Source organism: Chiloscyllium plagiosum, chromosome 1 (assembly GCF_004010195.1).
Source record: "Chiloscyllium plagiosum isolate BGI_BamShark_2017 chromosome 1, ASM401019v2, whole genome shotgun sequence".
Classification (NCBI taxonomy): domain Eukaryota; kingdom Metazoa; phylum Chordata; class Chondrichthyes; order Orectolobiformes; family Hemiscylliidae; genus Chiloscyllium; species Chiloscyllium plagiosum.
In genome coordinates, this window is record NC_057710.1 from 96,927,276 (window position 1) to 96,949,262 (window position 21,987).

Here is a 21,987-nt window from a genome sequence, read left to right on the forward strand (position 1 = left end):
GTTGGGATATCTGGGCGGGTTGGACCGAAGGGTCTGTTTCCATGTTGTACATCTCTGTGACTCTATCTCTCTCAGGTCTACTATTAGCCTCCTCTTCTGGAAAAAATATCTTCATGTTGTTAAATGTATTATATTTAATCTCATTCAAATTGGTATAAAATTTATGGTATTATCTGAACATTCCCCAGTCCTTCAACATTTAGATAAAGTATGCACAAAATGTGATCTTTACCATGACTAGGTTTTGTTCATGTTTGTGTGCATTGCTGTTGATACTGATTGTCTATCCTGAGTTGCCCGACTGCAATGTGTGTTGCCTTCTTTATTGTGGTTTCATGTACTTTGGTGGAAGTGGGACAGTTAAAAATCAACCATATTGGTATGAGACTGGAGCCACCTATAGGCCAGACTTGGTAAGAAAAGCATATTTTCTTCTCAGAAGGTCATTAGTTAAGATGTCCTGACAGTCTTACTGAATCACGACTATTTTGCTTGGATAATTGTTTAGAAATTTTATTCATGTTCTCGAACTGCAATTTGGGATTAAGAGTTCAAATTATCTCGAGTAATTGTCTCATAATATAACCATGACACCAATGTATTCACAAACGTAAGGATAGCTTCAAGGATGAGGTGTAATTGATTTGTGTCAGTTGATGAGCAACAGAGTTTGTATTGGTCTTAGGACATGGGTGTTGTCAGCAAGGCCCGCATTTATTGCACAACTCTAATTGTCCTTGAAAAGGTAGTGGCAAGGATCTATTTTGAACCTCTGTTTCAATGAGATACACTTTTGGTGCAACCACAGTGCTATTAAGTGCTTAATAGTCAAGGAATGGCGAAATATTACAAATTTAGAATTGTGTGAGACTTTAGAGTGAAGTTTTCAGTTAGTGGTTCTGTTCCTGCAGTGCTTGTGCTTCCAGGTAGTGGAGGTTACAATTTTCGGAGTGCTGTGAAAGAAAGGCTTGGTGAATTGCTCTTGTACAACTTGTTCACACTGCTACAGTTGTTGCTGATGTCAAGAGTGAATGTTTAATTGATATTTTATGAATAAGTTGGGCCCATTTCTGGCAAAGCTAGCATACATCTTGCTCATCATTCATCGTGAGACCTGTTGGATAATTTCTGAAGTATTTTGAGACACCGTGTAGTTTTAGAGACTTACTTTGGCTACTCCAGACAAGGACAGATGAATCATCAGGTTTGCAAACAGTTGAGGAAGCAGGTTAGCAGCTTAACAAAGAAGAATACAGAGCACAGAAGTCTGGTTTGAATGGACATGGCAAAGATCTTTCCACTGATTATAGAGACAAGGACCCAAGGGCATAGTCTCAGAATGAAGGGGCGACTTCAGAACTGAGATGAGGAGAAAGTGCTTGACTCAGAGGATGGTGCATCTGTGGAACTCATTGCTACAGAAGGCTAAGTCATTGAGTGCATTTATGACAGAGATGGGTTCTTGATTAGTAAAGGGATCAAAGGTTACAGAGAGAAGACAGGAGAATGGGGTTGAGAAACAAATCAGCTATGGTGGAACAGACTCGATGGGCCTGATAGCTCAATCTGCTCCAATGTCTTACATAAGACCACTTTTAGACCATAAGTGCAGCTACTGATGGAGTTACTCACTGGTTCTAGAGAGCCTCTTGAGCTTGTTTCTTCCTGTTAGAGCTGAAGTGTCACATTACAAGAAACACGTAGATAATTGGTGGGTATTTCTTCCATGTGTCTTGACTAATGGGTTTAAATCATGAGCTGTTATTGCAGCTAAAGAATACATTTAAGAAATTAACCTTTAAAATAATTAACTCCGAATGGATGAGTTAAGAATAGAGATGGCTGGGCAGGTGATGTATTGCAGCTCCGGTACATAGGTGCTGCTGAAAGTTTGTTAGGTCCATGATGGCCATGTGCAATTACTTGGCTGTGGGAGTGTTAGGTGTTCTGGGGTATCAGGAATAGCTTGGGGCTAAATTAAGAAGCAGGCCCATATAGGTGGCAATTTCCAGAGTACTATCTAAGTCCTGTGCAAACTGGTTTTGGATAAATAAGATATTGGTGAGTGGGAAATGAGTTTCCATTACTGGGGCCATTGGCACCAATACTTGGTAAAGAGAGAGCTGTTATGTTTGTCACGGGCTCCACTTCCCTAATGAATCATAGAAATAGGTTGTCGATCGGGCTTTAAAATAATTAGTGGGAGAATGATAGATTTGAGGGTTCACTACACTATATTGTGACTGTATTGTTTACAGGATCTCTCATTAATTCGATCTCATCACACCTCATTACTTCATGTGTAGTTGATTATATAGTAAAATTTTGTGTTCAGTTTTAAGGGGTTAACATCAGAGATATTGTTAGTAAGTTTGCAAATGACACCAAAATTGGAGGTGTAGTGGACAGCGAAGAAGGTTACCTCAGAATACAATGGGATCTTGATCAGATGGGCCAATGAGCTGAGAGTGGCAGATGGAGTTTAATTTCGATAAATGTGAGGTGCTGCCTTTTGGAAAGGTAAATCAAGGAAGGACTTCATGTAAGGTTCTGGGCAGTGTTGCTGAACAAAGAGACCTTGGAGTGCAGGTTCATAGTTCCTTGAAGGTGGAGTTGCAGGTAGATAGGGGAGAGAGGAAAGTGTTTAGTATGCTTTCCTTTATTGCGCAGAGCATTGAGTATAGGAGTTGGAAGGCTATGTTGCGGCTGTAGAGGACATTGGTTAGGTCACTTTTGGAACATTGTGTACATTTCTGGTCTCCTTCCTATAGGAAGTGTGGTGTGAAATTTGAAAGGGTTCAGAAAGGATTTACAAGGATGTTTCCAGGGTTGGAAGATTTGAGCTGTAGGCAGAGATTGAATAGGCTGGGACTATTTTCCCTGGAGCGTTGGAGACTGAGGAATGACCTTTATAGAGATTTATAAAATCATGAGGGGTATGAATAGGGTAAATAGACAAGGTCTTTCTCTTGGGGTGGGGGAGTCTAGCACTAGAGGGCATAGGTTTAGGGTGAGAGGAGAAAGATATAAAAGAGACCTAAGGGGCAACTTTTTCACGCAGAGAGTGGTGCGTGTATGGAATGAACTGCCAGAGGAAGTGGTGGAGGCTGGTACAATTACAATATTTAAAAGGCATCTGAATGGGACGAGATTAGGTTAGGATATTTGATCGGCATGGATGAGTTGGACCGAAGGGTCTGTTTCCATACTGTACATCTCTATGACTCTATGCTTTGAGTTGCTGTCAAAGAGTCAAATGTCTCAACTTAAATGAGGGTGATTACAGTGGTATGAAGGATGAATTTTCTAAAGTGGGCTGGGAAAATAGACTTAAGGGGAAAAGTCAGTGGATGATCAGCGGCAGACATTTAAGCAGGTATTTTACAATGCTCAGCAAAAGTTCATCCTGGTCAAAATAAATGTCTCAGTGAGAAGGATGAAGCATTGGTGGTTAACAGAGATGATTGAAGAAGGTAATCACCAGAGGATTGGGTTTTATTTTAAGGAACCAGTAGCAGGTGACTAAAAAGCAAATAGGTGAAGGAAATTGATAATGAAAGTAAATTGATAGGAAATATTAAAACAAACAGCAAGATTCTGAAATTGTCATGGGTGATTTTAATCTGCATGTTGAGTGGACAAATCAGATGTGCAAGGATGCATGGAAGATGATTTTGTATATGAAATGTGAGGAGAAAATAGCTAAACTAAGTATAGGACTCATGGAAGATATAACTGGGAAATCAATAATGAAGGGAAAATGGCTAATAATTTAGTCCAGTATTTTGCATGGATCTTCATAGTGGAGTTTATCAGAAACATCCCTGAGAAAGCAAATAAGATTCCAGTGGGAGGAAATGCTTTGTAACCTCTGAAATCTAATGTTGATCTTGCTTTTGTGCACCTCCTGTGTAACCGTAACCTTGTATGCCTCTATTGAAACACCCTTAGTTTTGTATATCCTTATGATCTGCCTATACTGCACACAAAGCAAAACTTTTCACTGTACTTAGGTATATGTGACAACAATAAATCAAATAGTCAAATAACAGTCTGTATCACAAGGGGAAAAGTATATGACAAATTCATGGGATTAAAGACAGTCAAGTCACTGAGATCTGTTGGCTTGCATCCAAGGGTTTGCAACGAAGTAGCTGTAGAGGTAGTTGAGGTATTGGTTGAAATGTTCCAGAACTCACTGGATTCAAGAAGGTTTCCAGTAGTTTGGAAAACAACTAATTTGACACTGCTGTTCAAGAGCATTGGTAAACAGAAAGCAGGAATCTAAGCCAGTTAGTCTAATATTTGTTGTTGGGAAAATGCTTGAGACCGTGAGTAAGGAAGGCAAGATAGGACATTTAGAAAACCTTAACACAATCAAACAGTCAACATGATTTGGTGGAAGGGAAGCTTTTTTCTCATCAACCTGGTCAGAGATGTTTTTTCACACTTGTTAGAGCAGGTAGGACTTGAGCCCAAGCCTCCCAGTCCAGGGGTAGGGACACAATCACAGCACCACAAGAGGGCAAAATCATGTTTGATAAACTTGCTATAGATCTTTGAGGATATAACAAGCAGGGTTGATACTGGGAAACTCGTGGATGTAGGATATTTAAATTTTCAGAAGTTATTATATAAAGCTATTGCCAACGATAAGAACTCCTGGTATTGGTGTAATGTATTAGCAGGATTGGTTTACAGATAAAAGATAGAGTCAAATGACTGGGGGTTAAGGTTATGCTGATATTTTACCACAAATGCAACTTTGATAAAGTCTGCAAATTAGGGTATAACATTTTGTTTGATCATGAATCGTTCAGAAGTATTTTTAACTGTTTTGAAAATATTTGTTAAATTTTGCTTGTTCTTTTATCTGGGCAGGATATTTTCATGTTCATTACACGGCAACTGAAAGGATTGGAAGATACCAAAAGTCCACAGTTCAATAGATATTTTTATTTGTTAGAGGTAAGCTATTTAAACCTGTTTTAAGATTACAGAAATTAAGCCTATATGTGACATTTAAAAAAAACACACTGTTTACACTAAGAATTTTATTCTGAATGTAGGCTCAACATTTTATTTAAATGTTTAGCTGTCACTTGATAGAAGCTAGCTGAATGACAGAAATTACTGAAAATGTTGCAAAGCTCCTTGTATTCAGTCATAGTGGTGTTAACATGACTGTCTTCTGGAATCCCTTCATAGTACTGGAGTATGTCTCCAGTCTTGAAAGCAAGTGTTTGAGAAAGAAACTTGTTAAAGAAAATATTGCTATCACTTTCAAATAAATCTGCAAAATATAATTATAGGAAACAAATATAGACTCGTTTAAGATATATGCAAAGCTGATATTCAGAGGAGGAGAGGTAGCAAAGGTTTAGAATAATCTAGCTGGTGTTCACGAGAAAAATTATTTGGGGCATTCAGAATGCAGTCCGATTTAAAGATGGTATTCTTAAGCGATCAATATTTTGGGTTAAAATGTGTCCTTTTTTTGACTACTGTAAATATTAACTTCTGAAAACAGATAGCAGTTGAGAGAGAAGCAGAGTTAATGTTTCAGATCATTTATTTCTTGGAATGTCTCATTTTAATACAGTATCAAGTAATGCTGTTTTATACTGTATATAAAAACTTCTCATGCACTTTTTTTAACGGATGTATTTGTAAGGTGGTGTATTCTACTCAAACAAGCGCAGATTCAGAAAAAAAAGGCTTGCAATTTAATTTGAAAATATCTTTCTGACCATCTGAGAAAGTGGGAGAGCTGCTTTTTATGGTAATCAACAATGATTGTCAAAACAGACATATCTGCTTAGGTCAATTGTTAACCTGTTGCGTTTTTCTTGATAGTTGCGTATTCTGCCTCATGCCGGTTGCCATAGGTTAAACTTTCACTGCAGTGTAATGAGGGGAGGTGATGGCCTAGTGATATTATCACCAGACCATTAATACAGAGGCCCAGGTAATGTATTGGAGACCCATGGCAGGTGGTGGAATTTGATTTCAATAAAAATCTGGGATTAAGTGTGTAATGATGACTGTGAAATTCTTGCTGGTTGTTGGCAAAATCCATCTGGTTCACAAATGTCCTTTGGGAAGGAAATCAGCTGCCCTTTCCCAGTTTGGTCTCAATGCGGGCCCACAGCAATGTGGTTGACGCTCAACTGCCTTCTATGCAATTAGGGATGGGCAATAAATACTGACCTGGCCAGTGGTTTCTACGTTCCATAAATGAATTAAAAAAATATAAATAGTGTTTTATTGTTTTAGCTCTCATCATGTTTCACATTGTCATGGACCAAACCAAATGCCTCAAAATATGTTCAGGAGATAGTTTAGACTTGAACTATTTCTTACTTTAAAGGTAAGTGTAAAGTATTGTGTTCCAGATGCAATTCAGTTGGTCAAACTACTTGACATTAAGCAAAACGCATTTTATTCATACACTAAAAATGCAATGAAGAAATTTGGAATAACATAACTTCTTGGAAAACTTAGAAAAATAGATTATTTAACCACTAAACAGTAACCTTTCCAATTTTGTAACATCCTGTGAAAGGCAAATTTAGTAAAATGAATTGTCTGACAGGCATTTCTCTGGTCCCGGAGAAAAAACATTGAGATAAAACTGAGTGAGGGGGTAGCAGGGTGAGATGTATTGCAGCTTCCAAACCCAACAGCAACTACTGAAAATCTAAAAATTAAAAATCCTAGCTCTCTGGGAGCTTGACTCGACCCATTTAGGCTGCTTTTACTGTTGCAACTTCAACAAAAACTTGAGGCCTCTCCAGCTGTCGACTTCAGTGGATTCACCTCTGCTTTAAAACCTCTCTTCAAAGAAATGTAGGATATAATACACCTCTTAAAACTATGTATCATCACACATAGTTTTTCCATGTGCTGAACACAGTTGAGAGGAGAAAATGGATCTTAGGAGATCTGATAAATCCAGGTGGAAAAACTATATTTTAAGAATGGATTTGAAGGAGAGTGGATGGAGAGATACTGGTGGAGAAGAGAATACAGGAGTGATACATTGACATCTAACAACGTGGCTATGGTGCTGGAAGGATGTGTCTGCATGTAAAAAGGTGCTTTAAAGTTTGAAAAAGTGGCAGTGTGGCAGAGAAATGAGACCGAAGGAATTTAAACACATGGAAAAGAAATTTTGAGATATTGGAGCATGACTGATCTGATTGGGACTCAACTCTGCTTACCATGTGCACCAACACAGGCACCCCCCCCCCCAACACAAAATAATCTTGGACTGCTCATAAATCTAAAATCTATGAAACTCATGATTGAAGATATTCAGCGACCCAGCATTAATTCATTTCTGTAGAAGGGGATTCCAAAGATTAACAGACCTTTTAGTAGAAATTCCTCTTGGCACTGTTTAAATGGGAGGCCCCTTATTTTAAATCTGTGCCCCCAGTTATAGATTACCCCAAAATGGGACACATCCCCTCAGCATTTACCTTGTAAGCCCCCTAAAAATCCTACACACTTCATATTCTGTATAAGGTTGCTTGCTTCTTCTAAACTTCAATGTTTACAGCCCCATTCTGCTTAACTTTCCTCATGAGTCAATCAATTCATCCCAGCAATCAATCTACTAACCTTCTCAACTGCCTCCAGTGAAAGTAGAAATCTCCTTTAAGTAAGAAGACCAAAACAATAAAATCTAGGACAGTGAGAGACTGCCAAATCACAGCTAACAGTTAACAGAATTTGGTTACGAATTTAAAATGTGTAAAGTAGAACTTGGAAGTGGTTAACTGAGGATGAATACTGAGTGGCCAATCAGAAGATTCTGGTGCTAATCAAGCACAATAGTTTCAACAGCAAGTGATCACCAATGATGAATGATAATTAACAGAAAAAATGAAACATTAAAAGTTATAATAAAAAGAAAATACCATGGTTGCTGAAAATCTGAAATGAAAAGTACAAAATGCTGGGGACACTCAGGTGTGGCAGCAACTGTGGAGGGAGAAACTGCTAACCTTTTGAATCTGACATGACTTGTGTTGCTGCCAGAACTGAGTTTGATGAGTAATTTCTGTTTTTATTTAAAATATAGTCTGATTTACCAATAGATAGTTTTTGCATCGTGGGATCCTGTGGAATCCCTCATGTTGCCGTCTGAGCAAATTGTCTAGTAAACTGAAATTTTGCTGTGCAATTGCCTTACTCCTGGAATTAAAATGAAGGATTCTGTTGCAGTTGGCTGAGTTACTCAGGAAAGGCTGGGTCCTTTAATCTAACTCTAGAGTAATTATTAAACTGATCCCTCAAGGAGTAATCTCTCGCTCCACCATATTCCTCTCTATGCCCCCACCCTCCATCACACCATGTGCACCCCAAAAAAAATCATAACAATTGCTACTCCTCTGAAAATCTCACCTTCCATTATACCTGTATCCTGTCAGTTAAAATGTGGCACTTCAAATGTAATTTGGGCCAATTGGAGTGGGAACAAAGCAGAATGAGTCCAGCTGTGAACATTGTCAGTGGTACTTCTCAATGAAAGCTTGAGGGTTGAAGTCAAAATAGAGCCTATCCAAACCACAAAGGGAGTGAAGCAGCCCTTTGATATGAGGCAGCAGTGGATCGCTCAATAAAAGCATTGAGGCTCAAATCTTGCCAGTCATCGTAGCAATGAACCCCATGCATGAGCCCTCCTAGCATATGAAAAAGCTGTGACATCAGCACAAAGCAGAAAGTTGATTGGTATGTAATGAATAAGTTTTTTTTCTCACTTTTTCAAGCTGCATTAATAAAAATGAAGAGTTTTATCTTTTTCAAAAGAATAAAAATAAATACTTTTTCAACTTGTCTTATTCTTAGGGTAAGTGTAATTGATCTCTATGCCAGGGAGCTCAGTCCCATGTGTTGTAAGGCCTGCAGTACGTGGGAAATCTGAACTGTCTTCACATCTGCAAGAAGTGCTCCCTGTTTGAGCAGCTTGAGCATCTGTTTTTGAAGGTTGAGTTTCGGCCAGGGGCACAGTAATACATCTGCAAAGCTGAAAGTTATGTGGGTAATAAATCTTTAGATGTGCAGTCAGAGAAGAAATGGGCTTGAAAAAGAGAGCCAGGCAGTTGTCAATATCTAATTTTAGGGAGCAAAGGCAGGCAAATGGTAGAAATTACAATGGGTACATTTTAGTGATCGTGACCACAGCCTCAGTAAGATTTCAGTTTGTTATGTAAAAGGACTAGATGGACTGGAATTAAATGTTCTAAATTGGATAAAGGCTGACTTTGATATGATAAGACAGGATCTAACCAAAGTGGATTGGAAACAACTATATTGAAATGTGGATGTAGGAGGTTGAAATTGTGCAGAAGACATGAATGATGGTGGTGTGGTAAATAGCAACAAAGAAAGCCTTTGACTACAAATACATGAGCTGATCAGGTGGGGAAAACAGTAACGAATGAAAATTAATCCTTAAAAGTGAGAGGTGACGTACTTTGGGAGGGCTAACAAGTCAAGGGAATAAATGACCCTAAGAGGTAGAGGATGAGAGGGACCATGATGCGTATATTTATAGATTCTTGAAAATTGAAGGACGAGTAGCTAAAATGATTAAGAAGGCACATGGAATACTTATTAGTTGAGGAATTTAATACAAAAGCAAGGAATTGATGATGGAACAGTGTAAGATGCTAGTCAGGCCACAGTTGGAGTATTCTGTGCAGTTCTGGTCACCGCACTATGGGAAAGATTTTTGTCTGGAGGCTCCAGACAAAAATCAGGAGGATGTTGCCTGCACTGGAGTGTTTCAACTAAGATGGAGGACTGGGGTTGTTTTCATTAGAGCAGACAAATTGAGTAGAGAACCCTAAATGGTGTACTCAAAATTCTGAGCAATGCAGATGGGAAGAAATGTTTCCCCTTTGTAGAGGGGTCACTAACAAAGGGTGTAGATTTAAGGTAAGGGGCATGGACTTTTCCTGAGTTTGGGGGATTTGGAGCTAATTACCTGAAGGAGTGGTGGAGGTTGGAACCCTCAATATTTAAGAAGTATTCAGCTGAACAGTGGAGACACTATTATATATACGGCCATGGGCCAAGTGCTGGAAAATGGGATTAGAGCAGATATATACCTGGTGACTGCTGCAGACATGATTGCTGAAATGGGGCTCTTTCTCTGCTCTAAACCTTTACGGCTATATTCCTACATTGGCAAAAGAAGTACCAATGAAACAAAATAAATTTCACAATACTTGAAGAATGAATTTTTGATTTGCAGTACCTCCTGCTCCCTGATCATTGTTGCAATTATTGCAGAAGCTTCCCCTCCATAACCCTCAAGAGGGAACCCAAGGCAGCACTGCTATAAGTTTGCACAAGGGAACCTTTGCTCATCAAGCTACAGGTTGTCTGCTGGGGGCAGTGGTTTGTTTTTTGTAGCTGTTGAATCTTTTTGAGAGTTCAGCCAACCACTTTCGCTGACCATAATTTTGTGGATCCTGGGAGCAGTCATGGTGAAACTGCTCCTCTTGGCTGCTGAGAGAACTTGGCCTCTCCGGTGTGACTGAGCTTGGTAGCTTTTCCTTCTGTATGTCTGTTCCTCTCTCACCCTCTGTCTCTGTGTCAAAACTTACATCATTAGCTCATGGCTCACAACTGCTAAATTTTATCTGGACTGATGAAGGAGATATCATCGACGATAGATATTAATACCATTTGATGATTGATCTTCATCTGCCCCTTTTCTTGAATATGTTTGCTACCTTTTAAACTGGAACTGATTTAGAACCAATGAAATTTTGAAGCACTAAAGCCAACATATCCATTCTGACTGCAGCCGACTCTCATGTTTAGTAAATTCCATTCGAGTTACAATGCACTGAAATTTCTCTCAGACTGTTGGATTTGTCAACTTTTCATTGGATTAATTTCTCCACTGCTTTTTCTTTACTAATGATACTTTAAATTTGTTACCCTCTTTCGATTCTTGATTTCCATTCTTTTGGTTATGATTTTTGTCTTCTGCAATAAAAACCTGTACAATTTTTTTATTTATTGTCTCTCCTGTTTCTTTATTTCCCATGTAACTTCTCCTATCTCTGTCTTGTCAAAGATGCACAATTAGTTTTGCAATAAGTGTTTTTGTTTTGTTATGATTTTCTAGTTTCTCCCACTTTCAAGCTTTATTGATTAGCCATGTTAATGCTGTGTTAATTGTCTTTATCGGTTAGGAATACATAGATGGAGGGCATTGATTTAGTATCTTGAGCACAAAAAAAAGAGGGACTTCTGGGACATTGCAGGAGAATCGATTGCAGGAGAATCTACATTCTATAGTTTTAGTATGCAATGAGTGATTAAGCTGCTGCTTTCATTTCACTCGAGTTATTGTTGATGTTTAAAATTCTTCAGTTGCTCAGGCTTGGTACTGCTATGATTATACCATCTTTCCACTGGCGATCTTGATCCTGAAGCATATATCGATGTATTATGGATTGTTTATATCCTTATTTGCCATTGTATCTTTGAATTACCCGAGAATAAGTTTTGTGGTTGTAATGATGGTGATTCCAATGTTAAGACGGTTATTTTCTCTCAGTTTATAATTTTGCTAGTGTTGTTGTTCAACTTTTTATATTGTCTTAACTAATATAGTTGGTGTTTATTACAAGTAAAGAAGTCTTGCTGCAATTGTATAGAGCTTTGATGTGACTGCACCTGATTCTCAGTGTACAGTTTTGATCTCCTTAGCTAAGGAAAGATATCATTGCTATAAAAAGTATACAATGACAATTCACCAACTCAATTTTTCAGCTGGCTGAATTGAGCCTGGAGGTAACCTTGGAAGACACTTTGTTTCTGGTTTCTCTCCCTTTTACTTAAATGATAAAAGATTTCCCAAATCAAATGTGTGTTTTCTGAACCAAGAGAACTTTGGGAAATTTTCACTAATACATTTGCAATTTCCTTTCCTTCTACCTTGAGTGGAAGTCATAAAGGTAGATTGGCTGTCTTGAGCACTGAAGTTTTCACCATTATCATCCTTAAATCTGTTGATTTGCTTCTTGGACTTTAAGTTCCTATGTATTTTTTTTTCATGTTTCTGCTCTGAAAATGGCTTGCTCATTCTAACAGGTCTGCAGTTTTCTTATTTATTGACAGCTGTGGCTCAGTTGATTACATTCTTACCTCTGAGTCACAAGATCGTGATTCAAGTCGCATTTCAAGGTTTGAGGATAAATATAATGGCTCAGTTCAGTACTGAGAGAATGCTGCAGTGGAGAAAGTGCCATCTTTGGGATGAATGTTTAGCCATACCTGCCTGCTTGGAGAATATAAAAGATCCTATGACCGTATTTTTAAGGAGAACAAGAAAGTTACCTTGGGTGTTCTGGCCAACATGTATAACTCAATGTCATAAAAACACTGTTTGGTCATTGTCAGATTGCTTTGCCCTTTACCGATTAGCTGCCAGATGTCCAACATTGCGGTGGTGGCAGCACTTCAAAAGTACTTTTTTTGGCAGCAAAAGGTCTTCCAAATTCACAGCCCCTATCACTTTGAAGGGCAAAGGCAGCAGAAACATTTTCAGTTGCAAGCTTCCTTCTAAGCATCTCCTCAATCTTAATTCAGAGCTGTTGCTGTTCCTATTATGTTCTTCGGTCAAAAATCTGGAATGCCCATCTGAACAGCATTTCTGGTTTGCTTAAACAAGATGGATTGCAGTGGTTCAAGAAAGCAACTTACCAACACTTCAAAGGCAATTGGGTTGGTGTAATAAAAGTAATATTCATAGCCAATGAAAAAGTTGCTTTGAGACTTGAAGAGAGCGAAATAAATGCAACCTTTCTTTTACCCATATCTATGTTTATTAATAAATACAGTGCAGAAAAGGCCTTTTAGCCCATTGAAGCTGCACTGACGAGAACTATCACTGAAGACACTAATCGCAATTTCCTGCACTTGTTCCATATCCTTGAATGTTTGAAGTGCCCATCCAAATAGTTTTTAAAGTTTGTAAGCTTTCTGGCCTCTACTACCTTCCCAGGCATTGCATTCTATAATTTCCCCTATTGACAGAGGAGGAAAAGGTATTTTCCCAAATCCTCTCTGAATCTCCTGCCCCTCACCCTAAAACTGTGCCCTCTTGTGATTGACTCTTCAACCAAGGGAAACAGCTGCTCTGTATTCACCTTGTCCATACCCCTCATAATCTTAAATATCTCAATCATGTCCCCCCTCAGTCTTCTCTGCTCTAGAGAAAACAATCCAAGTCTATCTAGTTTCTCCTTATAGCTCAGTTTCTCCAACCCAGGTTAACCTCCTCTGTACTCCCTCTAGTGCTGTCACATTTTTGCTGTAGTGAGGTGACCCGAACTGCATACACTACTCCAGCTGTGCCCTGACCGATGCTCTGTTCAACTCCAAAATTACCTCCTTGCTGTTATACTCATATCAAAAATGACTTCCAGACTACTCAGATCCCTTGGTATCATGGTAGTCCACAAACCTACCAACACACTTAAACAGTGACGAATGAACCTAAAAGGTCCATTAGATACTACCAGTAAAAGTAACGTTATTTACAAAATACCATGCAAGAACTGTTTTAAAAAAAAACACTATATCAGACAAACAAGCAGGAAACTTGCCACCAGGACACATGAACACCAACTAGCCACCAAAAGACATGACCTACTATCACTAGTTTCCATACATACAGACAAAGAAGAGCACCACTTTGACTGGGACAACACACACATCCTAGGACAAGCGAAGCAAAGACATGCATGAGAATTCTTAAAGGCATAACATTCTGACCAGAACTTCGTCAATAAACACATCAAATTATGATCCAATCTACTTTCCCTCGGGGAATAAAAAGAAGTGGAAATGACATCACCCATCTTAAGAAACCAAGACCTAGAATAGAGAGGTGGGACATAGAACCAACTCTTCACCAGAGACTCTCGCTGATGATATTACCTAGTCATGGTGATAAAACATCTGAAAACAAACCTTCAAGCTAACTTAGCTAGTTACTCTCAGATTCGTTAGTCTTTCTCCATTTAAATACTACTCAGCTCCTTTTTTTTTCCTGCCAAAAATGCTTAACTTCACATTTCCTTAAACGGTATTCCACCTACCAAATTTTTGTCCACTCACTTCACCTGTCTGTATCCCTTTGCGGATTCTGTGGTATCCTCACCATTTGCCTTCCCACCTACTTTTGTCTCATCTGCAAGCAATAGTATATTCACTTTTCTCCATTCAAGTTAGTAATGTGTACTATAAATGATTGTGGCCCTGACACTGATTGCCATGATACTTTACTGGTTACAGGTTACCATCCTGAAAGTGTTCCTTTATCTTAACTCCTAGTAGTTTTTTACGAAATTATAAAATTACTAAGAAATGGTATAACAATCTTGTTATAACACCAATAACAGTAAACAAACTGCTACTCTACTCCACATACAATTTTAAAAGAAAAGAAAGAAGAAAAGACGCAAACTGCAATTCAGTATGAACCAAGGCAAATATAATTAAGATACAACACTCAGTGCAGCCCCACCAAAGCTCCTCATTACCAGGAGCATCAGTTGGACCTCCCAGGGCCCTCATGGCTGCACAAAGGCCCTGAACATTATAGCTGACAAGTCTGTGTCTATATAGTTCAAAAAAGGCCACCATGTCCTATAAAAGAACATCATTTTCTGGTGCACCATATTAGTAAGGAAGTTCATAGGGGGTGTGCTCCATAACTAATCTATGCCACCCCAAGAGCCCTGGGGGATTCTCTGACACCCAGCTCATCAAAATGTTCTTCCTCGCCCAAAATGAATATTAAACTGTTTCTTCCCATGCACTTTCAAAGAGGGGAAATTCGGTGAACCCAAGAGGAGGGACCCTGGATCTAGCTTGACCTCAGTTCCCAAGATACTCGCTATACCTACGAAGCTTGTGGCATGACCACAAGCAATGAGTAAGAGTACCAACATCCGTTTTACATTTGGGGCACATTGGAGATGCTCCAGTCTTAAATTTCGCAAGCTGCTTTGGTGCCAAATAAGCCTTGTGGAGTTGCATAGCCCTCGTCCTGTTGCAGATTGAAATCTTCCTTGTGTTCTCCCAAATATCCTCCCATGCCTCTGACGAAATCTTCACCCCCAATTCCTCACTCCTGATCCCGCACAGCCGCTCAACGTCCTTCGAGACGTTACCTTCTAATAAACGATAGAGAGTGCTGACCGAGAGCATAATTGTGGACTGAAGTGCTCTCCTCTCTACATCAGACATATAGGGACTAACCATTTAATGTAGTCTTTTTCTGTATAAAGGCCCTAATCTGAAAAAAAGGAAAGAGGTCCCTCCTGGATAGTTCATATTTCTGGCTCAACTGCTCGAAAGACGTCAAGACCTCCCCCTCAAATAAATCTCCCAGACAGGAAACTCCTCTGGGAAGCCAGAATCCATCAATCTCTGCTGGAATTCTGGCATTCCTACTTTGGGAGTAAAAGGGGAATTTTTTTGTGAATTGCCCTCACTTTGTTGCATCTTTCTCCATGCTTTAACCATGTTAAGGACAATCTGATTTCTGCAGTGGTCCATAACAGTCCTCATTTTGTCCATAAATACCAAATTAATGAGAAGGCATTTCACCTGGGAGGCCTCAATGTCCAGCCAAATTGACTTTGGGTCCTGGCAAGCCCAATCACCCACATAGGATAACAAGAAACTTAATTGATATTTCTTAAAATCTTGAAAGTCCACACCCTCTATCCCTGGGAGCTGCAATTTGGTAAGCTTAATAAGAGGCTGCCTATGATGCCAGATAAAAGAACTAAGCTGTTAAGTTTCCGTAATGCTTGCCTAGGTAGCATCAAAGAGAGCATTTGCATGGGATATAATAAATGAGGAAGAACATTTATTTTGACCAGAGCTATTCTACCTAACCAGGATATCGGAAGAAACTCCCAGCGCTGAAGATCCTGTCTTATTTTTCTCTAGCAACTGCACAAAATTAGCCGTATATAATTGATCGAAGGCCGGGGTGATAAAAACGTCTAAATACAGGGAACCTTCCTGTGACCATCTGAAAGGGAATTGGATTCCACCCCCAAGATCAGTTACTCTAACAAGACCCCCCCACGGGCATGGCTTCTGACTTCATAAAATTAATTTTATATCCCAAGAGAGAACCAAATAATTTAATCACTTAATACAAGTGATTATAGATATTGATGGGTTAGTTAGAAAAAGAAGAATGTCACCTGCATAAAGGATGATCTTATGCCCTCCTGATCTTCCCTCTGAGGCAATTATATTGGTGTCACTCCAGATTGAGCCATTGGCAGAGGTTATCACCAGTGTAGATAGCAACTGTGAAAGGGGATACCCTTGTCGGCTGCCTTCACCAATATTAAAATTGTCAGACCTTATATCATTGGTGAGTACCACTGCCTTAGGGTCACTATATAACAGTGCCACCCACCTGGCCAAGACCCCTCCAAGACCAAACTGTTCTAGGACATAGAAGAGGTACAGCCACTCCACCCAGTCAAATGCTTTCTCCACATTCAGGGAGACTATCAAGCCTGGAATCTACCCTTGCTGGCATACCTGAACCATATTCAGTACTTGGTTATTAGAAGACCTGCAACCCCTAATAAAACCTGTCTGGTCCTCCTTTACGATGGAGGGCAAGACTTTCTCTAATCTCAATGCTAGCATTTTTGGCAAAATTTGAAAATCCAGATTTCTTTGCAATATTTCTGACCAAGATAATAGCTGTGGACTGAAGTACTCTCCTCTCCACATCAGACGTATAGGGACTAACCATTAATGTAGTCTTTTTCTGTATAAATCCCTAATCTGAAAAAAAACGAAAGAGGTCCCTCCGAGATGGTTCGTATTTCTGGCTCAACTGCTCGAAGGACATCAAGACCTCCCCCTCAAATAAATCTCTCAAACAGGAAACTCCTCTGGGAAGCCAGAATCCATCAATCTCTTCTTTATTAGAAGGTAATGTGTTGCAGTACGATCCTCTGGGGCTTTTCCCCTCTTAAGAATAAAGGACATATATTTGTTTCTCTCAGAGAGGATGGGAGGCAGTCCTGACTGTATGAATGATTGTACATATCCAACATTGGGAAATTTGACTAATGGATCCAGAATTGGCTGAGTGGTAGGAAGCAGGGGTGATGGTCATGGAATTTGTTTTGACTGGAAGCCTCTGTCCATGGAAGTTCCACAGAATCGGTGTTGGGGACCTTTGTTTGTGGTATGTATAAGAGTCATATAGGGTTGTAGAGATGTACAGCACGGAAATAGAGTCTTCAGTCCAACTCGTCTATTGTGACCAGATATCCGAAATTAATGTAGTCCCATTCGCCAGCACTTGGCCTATATCCCTCTAACTCCTTCCGATTCATGTACCCTTCCAGATGCCTTTTAAACGTTATAATTGTACCAGTCTCCACCACTTCCTCTGGCAGCTCATTCCATACATGCACCACCCAAGGGCCTCTTGGGTCCCTTTTAAAACTTTCCCTTCTCACCCTAAACCTAGGCGGCACAGTGGTTAGCACTGCTGCCTCACAGTGCTAGAGACCTGGATTCAATTCCCGCCTCAGGCGACTGACTGTGTGGAGTTTGCACATTCTTCCTGTGTCTGCGTGGGTTTCCTCCGGGTGCGCGGATTTCCTCTCTCAGTCCAAAAATGTGCAGGTTCGGTGAATTGGCCATGCTAAATTGCCCGTAGTGTTAGGTGAGGGGTAAATGTAGGGGAATGGGTCTGGGTGGGTTGCGTTTCGGTGGGTCGGTGTAGACTTGTTGGGCCGAAGGGCCTGTTTCCACACTGTAAGTAATCTATGCCATTTTGTTCTGGACTCCTCTATTTATCCTATCCATGCCCATCATGTTTTTATAAGCCTCTATATGGTCAACTCCTATACTCAATGCTCTGACCAATAAAGGAAAGCATACTAAACTCCTTCTGCACTATCCTATCTACCTGAGACTCCACCTTTAAGAAACTATGAACCTGCACTCCAAGGTCTCTTTGTTCAACAACACTCCCCAGGACCTTACCATTAAGTCCTGCTCTGATTTGAGTTTCCAAAATGCAGTACCTCACGTTTATCTAAATTAAACTTCATCTACCACTCCTCGTCCCATTGACCCATCTGATCAAATTCTGTTGCACTCTGAGGTAACCTTCTTCACTGTCCAGTGATTTAGACTTGAATATGGGAAGGTTGATCAGGTTTGAGATTGAGAGAGAGAATATGATTGAAATATGTAAAATTCTAAGGGCATAGACAAGGTCCACCGAAATGATCTTTTCCTCTTGGTGGAGGGATGAATGCCCAAGGAAATTGATATGAGATTTACATAGGATGAGGAAAAATCCTTTCACCCAGAGCTTGTTGAGAATCTGCAACTCAGTGCCTAAGTGAGGTAAAAACAGAAATCCTCATAACATTTAAGTAGTATTTAGAAGTACAGATATGATGCCAAGATATACAAGGCAACTGGCCAAGTGCTGGAACATGGATTGGAATAGTTAGATGGCTGTTTTTGACCAGCACAGGCTCTATGGGCTGAAGGACCTTTTTCTTGCTGTAGACCTCTACCACTCTATCCTGCTTGATAGCCACTCAAAGAACTTAAAAGTAAATTTGTCAGGCATGACTTCCCCGTCATGAAGCTATGCTGACTCTGCTTGATCATGGTATGAATTTATAAATGCTGTGCTATTACATCATTTATAATAGACTCTTAGCATTTTCCCAATGACAGATGTCAAGCTAACTTGCTGTTTTCCTTCCCTTCTGAAATAAAGGGGTGAAATTCGCAGTTTTCTAGTCCTCTGGGACTTTTCCATATTCCAAGGATTCTTGGAAAATTGTTGCCAATGCATCACTATCTCCATAGCTACTTCCTTCAGTATCCTGGGATGCATTTCATCGGGTCTAGGGGATTTATCAATCTTTGGCACCATTCGTTCCACTCATATGTCTTCTCTGATAATGTTTATTTCTGCTCTTCCTTTTGCTCCTTCATTATTAGTCATTGGGAATGCTACTTGAAGACTGATGCAAAGTATTTATTCAATTCCTTTGCAATTTCCTGGTTCCCCATTAATATTTTTCCAACCTTGTTCTCTAATGGACCTATGTTCACTTTTTCTCTTCCTATTTGGATATTTCAGGAAGCTCTTGCTGTCAATCTTGCTGTTACTTGCAAGTTTAGTCTCAAAGTTTATATTATCCCACAATTTGTTTTGATAGCCTTCTGCTAAACTTTTGAAATCCTCCGGCTTACTGCTAGTCTTTGCAACATTGTTTTTTCCTATAACACTCCTGGGCTCTACTTTTAACTGTATAAGTCCTGCCTTTGTTTGTTTTACCAAACTGGAAAATTTCACATTTATCCAAATTAAACTCTGTTTACTACTCCTTAGCCCATTGACCTAATCGATTAAGATTTCTTTGTCATCTGAGGTAACATTTTTACAGCCCGCTCCACCACCAATTTTGGTGTCATCTGCAAACTTACTAACTGCACCTCCTGTATTCTTATTGAAATGATTTATGTAAATGACAAACAGAAGTGGACCCAGTACCAATCCCTGTAGAATACCGTTGGTAATGGGTTCCCCATTCGGAAAAACAATCCTCCATCACCACCCTCTGTTCCTGCCGTCACAATAATCTTTTATCCATTGGTAAGCTCACTGGGAATCTTGCGTGATCTCACCTTACTAATTACTCTATCATACAGTGCCTATCAAAGGCTTTACTAAAATCAAAGTAACAACATTTATCGCTCTGCCCTCATCGATCATTTTGGTTACTTCCTCAAAAAACTCAAGTTCGTGTGAGACAATTTCCCTTGCATAAAACCCCCTCACAATGCCAGGGACCCAGGTTCAATTCCAGCCTTGGACGACTGTCTGTGTGGAGTTTGCACATTCTCCCCATATCTGCATGGGTTACCTCATGGTTCTCTGGTTTCCTCCCACAGTCCAAAGATGTGCAGGTTAAGTGGATTGGCTATGCTAAGTTGTGCAAAGTGTCCAGGGATGTGCAGGCTCGGTGCGTTAGCCATGGGGAATACAGGGTTACAGAGATTGGGGTGGTGGAGGTCTGTGTGGGAGGTTTGTCAGAGGGTCGGTTGTGGACTCGATGGGCCAAATGCTCTGCTTCCATACTGTAGGGATTTTAATGAAAACCATGCTGACTATCCCTTGCCTCTCCAATTGCATGTAAATCCTACCTTTCAGAATCACCTCCAAGTAGAGTCTCATATTTGTGAAAATTGATGCAAAATATTTAATAAGAGCCATTCCAACTTCCTACCCCTCTGCAAACAGTTTACGCTAATGGCTCCTAAGAGTCTTTTATCAGATTATCTGTGTTGTAATCCTCTACTGTTTATGTATTTAGAAAAAAAATCATTGGGGTTTTCTTGATGTTTTTCATAAATTTTCAACATTATATACTTCCATATCGTTCGAGTAGCAGTGAATGCTATTTAGTTTTAAATCAAGTTTGCTGGATTATAATCTCAACTCGTATTATCTGTAGTTTTGGAGACATTCTTGAGCAATTCCTGTCTCTTCCATGTGCAAGTTCTTATTTTTGACAAAAACAATGTGAAATATAGCACTTAATTCATAAAAAAATCTAATAAATCAATTGGATGCACTTGACCATTGTAACCCTAAATTTCAAATCTCAGCCGTATTGTGAGTGTGTCATTTTAAAAACCGTGAATGATGTTCTATTTCAGCATTTGCTCTATTTATTTGTTTAAAAATATTTGGGAGCCCAGATATTTATAGTTTGTTTTCTTAATGCTGATTATTTTGAAGTTATGTTTCTGCAGATATTGAATTAACAAGCAAGAGAATAAAGAGGAAAAGCAGGAAAATAGAATTGGTGACAATGAGATCAACCGTAATTTCATTGGAGCAGACTTGATAGGCTGAATGGCCTACTTCGGCTCCTATGTCTTATGCTGTTTAATTATTTTCTTGGGAATAATAAACTTAGTACATAATTTTGCTCCACAGAATTTGGCGTGGGTCAAGTCATATAACATCTGTTTTGAGCTTGAAGATTGTAATGAGATTTTTATACAGCTCTTCAGGACTCTCTTCTCGGTCATTAAGTAAGTATTTTTTAACTCCCAATATACTTTGTTACATCATATTTTGTTTCAAAAGTTAAAAACAGGAGAAAATTATTTATTTCCTCTTTTTTTCTAGCTGTACTTAGTGTGAACCCTATATACTGAATGCAAGGCATATAAATCTAATAGATATGAGTCTGCCCAAAGAAATATTAGATTTGGTGTTTCAGAATCATGAGAATCCCTGCAGTGTGGAAACGGGCCATTCAGCCCAACTAGTCCACACTGACCCTCCGAAGAGTAACCCACTCAGGCCCATTTCCCCTACCCTTATTACTCTATATTTACACCTAACTAAAGCGCCTAACCTAGATATTCCTGAACACTATGGGCAATTTAGCATGGCCAATTCACCTAACCTGCACGTCTTTGGATTGCGGGAGGAAACCGGAGGAAAGCACGCAGACATGGGGAGAAATTTTGGTCCAGTATTGCAATTTGCGTTTCCGTTGTCCTTCCACTTAGTCTATCCTGAGAGAACTTGGACTAAAGATCAAAGTTGGCATCTTGCAGCTTGTTTGTCTGGGCATATTAACTGCTGAAATGCAGATACCATTTTTTAAGTTGCTTTTTGTTTCCCATTAATACTGTTTTCCAATTTCCTTCTGTGTAACCATTTTCAGGGAAGCAGTATTGTAGACAAATGGAAGAACTTAAACAGATCTTCCCGTTGAATATTGCAATGTGTGCTATGTTTGAATTACTCACCTTTTTATACTATAAAATAGTCGTGGCATTTATATAGTTCGCATTCACATATATCATTGAATCTTGATTAATCTTAGTCACTGAGGAATT

The 21,987-nt window shown here is 39.4% G+C and overlaps 1 protein-coding gene across 9 annotated transcripts in view; it reads left to right on the plus strand.

The window, feature by feature from the left end:
• pds5a (PDS5 cohesin associated factor A) overlaps window positions 1-21,987 on the plus strand; it is a 220,537-nt gene that overhangs the window by 57,583 nt on the left and 140,967 nt on the right. For all 9 annotated transcript variants that reach the window (XM_043692710.1, XM_043692723.1, XM_043692753.1 and 6 more), the window contains exons 4-5: window positions 4,882-4,968; window positions 21,071-21,168. In XM_043692710.1, the coding sequence (XP_043548645.1) occupies window positions 4,882-4,968; window positions 21,071-21,168 (185 nt within the window). The remainder of the gene's footprint in view (window positions 1-4,881; window positions 4,969-21,070; window positions 21,169-21,987) is intronic.